Below are 6212 nucleotides of genomic sequence, written 5' to 3'. Positions count from 1 at the left end.
ATTTAAACCCTAAACTTATGTCTCAACATACTGTCGAGTTTTTCGAGTTAAAAGTCAAGTAAATACTTGATATTTTCACCAGTCAAACTCAAACTTAAAAAATACTCCATGGAGTTTGAATCAAGTTCAAGTAATAATCGGGATATCATTGTTGTTGTTTTATGAATAATTTGTATTATTTAATAAAATGGAAAACAATAAATAATATTGATAATGAAAATAACTCTATTGGATATCGATTCCCAAATTTCAATCCTATCCCTTCAAAAACTCTCGACCACCACCACCCGCTCCAGCACCTCCTCCGCTTCTGTTCTCTGCCGCTTGTGCCTTTCAGGTGATGCTCCCATGCTCTTCTTACGAACAAATTTACATTTTTTATAGTTAAACGAATTGAACTTCTGCCGATTATCGAGGTCAATTTTTTTGTAGTTTCTTGCCACCATTTTTAGTTGAACTGTGATGTTTGTAGTTGGGCTCTCTGTGTTAGTGAACTTAATTATGCCTCTTTCTCAATTTTACTAAGTGGCAGCATAAATTTATCGTCCAAGTCTGATTTTAATCATTCCAGATAGTAGTGTCATCCTTAGATGTGAATTAGTGGCCTTCCCTTTCTTATTTTTTTGTCATTATAATTTTTGAAAGTTACCTTGCTTAATTTCTGGCTCTTGTGTTAAGCTTTCAGGTGATGAAGTTGGTGAATGAGTTATAGTTGGTCATTGGTTCCCTGTCCAGTTCAAGTCAAATGGCTCCGGTACTCCCAAATTCGATCAATATTTCCCTTACAACCGGGAATACCTTTATAACCAAGAGGAACAGCTTTATACCCAGATGCAGCATCCCTAGAAACTATAACAGCCCACTATTACCTGCTCAAAACTACATTCTACCGTTATCGACGTCTTTGAGATTATTTCCCCAGTTTCGAATTGGGTTTGGATCACCAATCAAGATTAGAACATGTATTGCACGTTCTACTGGGACTGATGTTGCAGTTGAGGCGGCAGATTTATCTACCGCTGATAGCGATACTGCAGAAGTTACTGAAGAATCTTCTGCCAAATCAAATGACATTCCTGCTCAATCCAAGCGTACAAGACCTGCTAGAAAGAGTGAGATGCCTCCTCTGAAGAATGAACAACTTATTCCTGGAGCAACTTTTACTGGAAAAGTTAGATCTATCCAGCCGTTTGGTGCTTTTGTCGATTTTGGAGCTTATACAGATGGGCTTGTACATGTTTCAAATCTGAGTGATAGCTTTGTGAAGGATGTAGCTAGTGTAGTTGCTGTTGGTCAGGAGGTGACAGTAAGACTAATTGAATCAAACATGGAGACGGGGCGGATATCCTTGTCCATGCGTGAAAGTGATGATGGAAAGCAACAGAAAGATAGTTCTAGACCTACGAGAAAGACCGGTCAAAAATCTGATGAGAGGAAAGATGATGTGAAGAAAAAGTCAAAGTTTGTGAAGGGACAAGATCTTGAAGGGACTGTAAAAAATGTAATCAGATCTGGTGCTTTCATCTCTCTTCCTGATGGGGAGGAAGGATTCCTGCCTACATTAGAGGAACCAGATGAGGGATTTGGAAGCCTAATGGGTGGTGGTTCTTCATTGGAAATTGGTCAAGAAGTTAATGTTCGAGTATTGCGCATCAGTAGAGGGCAGGTAACTTTGACAATGAAAAAGGAAGAAGATGCTGAGGAGTTGGATACCAAGCTCAGCAAGGGTGGTGTAGTACATACAGCAACTAACCCTTTTGTGTTAGCTTTCCGTAGTAACAAAGTCATCTCTGATTTTTTGGATGAAAGAAAAAATGAGGATGGACCAGTTGAGAGTGCTAAGCAGGATCATATAGGCACTTTGGACAAGGAAGAGAGGCTAGCAACATTCCCTGATAGTTCTCCGAGTGCCGAACTAGAAACCGAAACTTTCCAAGAACTTGAGGCTAGCTCTGTAGCACCGAGCGATGACGGAAGCCGGCCTCCTGAAGATCGGATAACTGAGGAACCGACTCCAATAGAAACAAGAGAAAGTAATGAAGAAGTGCAGACATCTGGAAAAATTTCTGATGACACCTTGTTGTCAGAGATTGTTGAAGAATCTGCAGAGAAAGAAGCTGATGATGCCATTGTAAAAGTTAAAGGGCAAAGTCAGGATCCAGTTACTTCAGTTCCTTCAGCTACACTAGAAGAATCAGTATTATCTAGTGAAATAACTGATCAGACCTTGTTGTCCGAGAGTACGGGAGAAGTTGCGGAGAAGAAAACGGATTATGTGACAGCAATGAATGAAGATTCTATTGAGAAACCTGAACACGCTGTTCCTTTTGCTGCACTAGAGGAAGAAAAGACTGGTGCGCCTAGCCCCGAGGGAAATTTCACATCCATGGGTTTGGATCCAGTTACTTCAGTTCCTTCAGCTACACTAGAAGAATCAGTATTATCTAGTGAAATAACCGATCAGATCTTGTTGTCCGAGAGTACGGGAGAAGTTGCAGAGAAGAAAACGGATTATGTGACAGCAATGAATGAAGATTCTAGTGAGAAACCTGAACACGCTATTCCTTTTGCTGCACTAGAGGAAGAAAAGACTGGTGCACCTAGCCCCGAGGGAAATTTCACATCCATAGGTTTGCATTTAAACTACGTTGTTTGAATTCCTGGTGATTTGTATTGGGAGAATGCTCAGTTGAATGTATGCTCGTTAAAAGTATTCTATGCTATCTGCTGTGTATTATCTAGGAGAACACAGATAAATCCTTCCTGGTGAAAAATATTCAGTATTACCTGGTTCATGTTATCTTAGACTATGAAGGAATTTATGATGATCTCAATGAATAACTAGCATGATGTGGTTCATTTATCTTGGTGAAGTTCATTTTGAAATTTTCATGTTAGCTAGAATGTTGCTCTCAGTTTCAAAACCAAAAAGGAAAAGCTTTGTTCTCTAATAAAATGTTCTAAATGTCATGTTCTGTATGCAGAAAGTCAGGTTACTACAGAAGTTACTGAAAACCTTGGAGATGATATAAATGCGACTGAAGTGCAATCACATATTTCTGCTGGCGAAGAGGAAGATAAGGAAGCTGTCCATCAGCAAAATGGAAATGTCTCAATTTCTAGTGGCCCGACAGATGCTTCTGAAAATGGAACTACCACAAAAGGTTTTTACTTCCTTTTTAATTCGTTCTCAAGGACATTTTTTTATTCCTTTTTAGGGTGGGTATGTGATTTGAACCATGATCTCTCTCGCAGAAGAAGCGACCTATAGCTACAAACCGTATTAGTTAGTGAACATTCACGCATAGTCAAGTTCTAGTATTCCGCATTGGCAATATTGAAAGGTCTTCTGTGCAACTTTGAATTGAAAATTTTAGTCTTATGTGATTGTAATATCATGACACAAGGCAGCGAATAAGAAACTCATTGATTTCAGGTCTTGAGCATGATGCAGGATGATAAAAAAAAGAAAATGTGTATCTGGTGTGCGAGCTACACCAACTATATTAACTCACGAGTTTCTGAGTAGAACTAGAGGAGATTTGTAGTCTGATGCTTTGTCATTAGTTGTCACATTGCGTTGCTTGGTAAAATGGAGATGATTATTTAGTACTCGGTATTCAATAGTTTCTTATTTCTTTGGTTTCTCTCTCGAGGTGCTTTGTCCTCTCTTACTTAGATCTAACTATGCCTTGTTCCAGCTGCTATATCTCCTGCTCAAGTCAAGCAATTGCGTGAGGAAACAGGAGCTGGAATGATGGACTGTAAGAAAGCTCTGTCAGAAACTGGAGGAGACATGGTTAGAGCTCAGGAATACTTGCGGAAGAAAGGTTTAGCAAGTGCAGATAAGAAATCTAGTAGGGCCACAGCGGAAGGAAGAATTGGTTCATATATCCATGATAGCAGGATTGGTGTCCTGATAGAGGTGAATTGTGAGACAGATTTTGTTGCTCGAGGTGACATTTTCAAGGAATTGGTTGAGGACTTGGCAATGCAAGTGGCGGCATGTCCTCAAGTACAATATCTCAACACTGAAGATGTTCCTAAAGAGATTGTTGATAATGAAAGAGAATTAGAAATGCAGAGGGAAGATCTGTTATCAAAGCCAGAGCAGATTAGATCCAAGATTGTTGATGGGCGGATAAAGAAGAGAGTGGAGGATATGGCCTTACTGGAGCAACCTTTTATCAAAGATGATAAGATAGCGGTGAAGGACTGGGTGAAGCAAACCGTTTCAACGATTGGAGAGAATATACAAGTGAAGAGGTTTGTGCGCTACAACCTGGGCGAAGGATTGGAAAAAAAGAGCCAAGATTTTGCTGCGGAGGTTGCTGCTCAAACTGCAGAAAAACCTGCAACCACATCCATAAAACAAGAGCCTGCTGCTGTTTCTGAAACCACTGAAACGTAAGCACATGTGAAAAATAAATGTCATTCCTGCAATTCTTCGGGCAATTTATTTGTTATGATTGAGCATGAAATAAGATGGAAACTTCATAAAGGCCATGATGACTAGCTAGCTAAGGATAATTACGATCGTGATTGCACCTTTGCTTCTTAATCTGCACATTGATTACCATTAAACCACTTATTCCTTGACTAGATGCTTGATTAGACCATCAAGAAGTTCATTCCTTTACCCAGTTTGACTTATATCTACCTTGGATTTCTATTTTTCTATCAAAACGACATTCAAGAACTAAAAAATTCAAACAGATTCAGTTCTTATTGATAATGTGATGTAATATAACTGTCTCCTTTCTCCTTTTTCTTTCCTTTACTAATAATACTGAATCCAAGGACGGTTAATAATTTATGGGAGGAGTAAAAGGAATTAATTTTCGGTTAAAAGGATGAAAACAGAGTTTGCTGCTTGAATTGTATTTTCCTAGCTTGATCAAATGTGCTAAATCGTGTAGCTATGAAGGATTTTCGGGCTGCTAATTTATGATCGCATGGTAAAACCATGAATATTTGTTACTTTGCGTACCTCAGAAAATGATGCGGTTTTTCATCCTTTTATAGTCGAATTACATGTTTTCTCAGAGTGTATATTGGTTTATATGCCTAATTGCATGTACAGTCCCCCAAAAGCCATGGTTTCAGCTACACTTGTGAAACAACTGCGAGAAGAAACTGGAGCTGGAATGATGGATTGCAAGAAAGCTCTAGCGGAAACTGGAGGAGACCTCGAGAAGGCACAAGAGTACCTAAGAAAGAAGGGCCTTTCAACTGCAGACAAAAGATCTAGCCGACTTGCGTCTGAGGGAAAAATTGGGTGTTATATTCATGATTCTCGTATTGGTGTTTTAATCGAAGTAAATTGTGAAACTGACTTTGTGGGTAGAAGTCAGAACTTCAAAGAACTGGTTGATGATCTCGCAATGCAAGTTGTGGCTTCTCCACAAGTGCAGTACGTATCCGTTGAAGATATCCCAGAAAGCATTGTTAATGACGAGAAGCAATTGGAGATGCAAAGAGAAGATCTTCAGTCTAAGCCCGAGAACATAAGAGAGAAGATTGTTGAGGGAAGAATCCTAAAAAGGCTTGGGGAGCTCGCTCTTTTAGAGCAGCCCTTCATAAAAAATGATAGTTTGTTTGTGAAAGACTTGGTAAAGCAGACTGTTGCAGCCCTCGGGGAGAACATTAAAGTCAGGCGGTTTGTCCGTTTCACTCTGGGTGAGGTCAGTGCCGCAAAGTCGGTAAATGAAGCTGAAGCTACAGTTGCAAACACAGTTGCATAAAAATTAGAACGTGGTTAAGTGGCTAGATTATTTTTACAATGAAGAGATACATGATTTTATATTGGAATGTTCCAGCATAAAGCATTCAGTCTGTTTTGAGGTACTTCAGATTATGACGTTCGAGAAGAAGTCTCTGAGTTGGATACTTTTGTACGATTATTAACAACAGATTTTGTGGCCATCACACTTGCTTTCATCAGGTTTTACATGTTTACTAATCATATACTCCAGCTAAATTTTGCAAGTTGATTCATGTCTTTCTGATGGACCCTTGTGTTGTCTTAAAAAATTTGAGGCTGATAAATGACTTTAAGAACGGAAATTAAATGACTTGCAAAATGGATGTATTTAAAACCGTACAATTACTATTGATATTATTTAATTGTATGATGTATTTGAAGTTCAGTTGAATTTATTGATACTCAATTAACTCAATAAATTTGAAATTTATGTTTTGAACCCTTTAAT

At 38.8% G+C, this 6212-nt stretch overlaps 1 protein-coding gene across 1 annotated transcript; it reads left to right on the top strand.

Moving 5' to 3' along the window:
- The first annotated feature begins 201 nt into the window (after positions 1–201).
- Positions 202–5988, top strand: LOC140988285 (polyprotein of EF-Ts, chloroplastic). Its single transcript, XM_073457314.1, has 5 exons — positions 202–337; positions 686–2630; positions 2985–3164; positions 3702–4407; positions 5084–5988. The coding sequence occupies exons 2-5, from the start codon at positions 746–748 to the stop codon at positions 5742–5744; spliced, it is 3432 nt and encodes a 1143-aa protein (XP_073313415.1). The 5' UTR covers positions 202–337; positions 686–745; the 3' UTR covers positions 5745–5988.
- The last annotated feature ends 224 nt before the right edge of the window (positions 5989–6212 follow it).

The sequence above is a fragment of the Primulina huaijiensis genome, chromosome 11 (genome assembly GCF_012295235.1).
Source record: "Primulina huaijiensis isolate GDHJ02 chromosome 11, ASM1229523v2, whole genome shotgun sequence".
Classification (NCBI taxonomy): Eukaryota; Viridiplantae; Streptophyta; class Magnoliopsida; order Lamiales; family Gesneriaceae; genus Primulina; species Primulina huaijiensis.
Note: the sequence above shows the minus strand (reverse complement) of the source record. Positions and strands in the feature narration are given on the sequence as shown.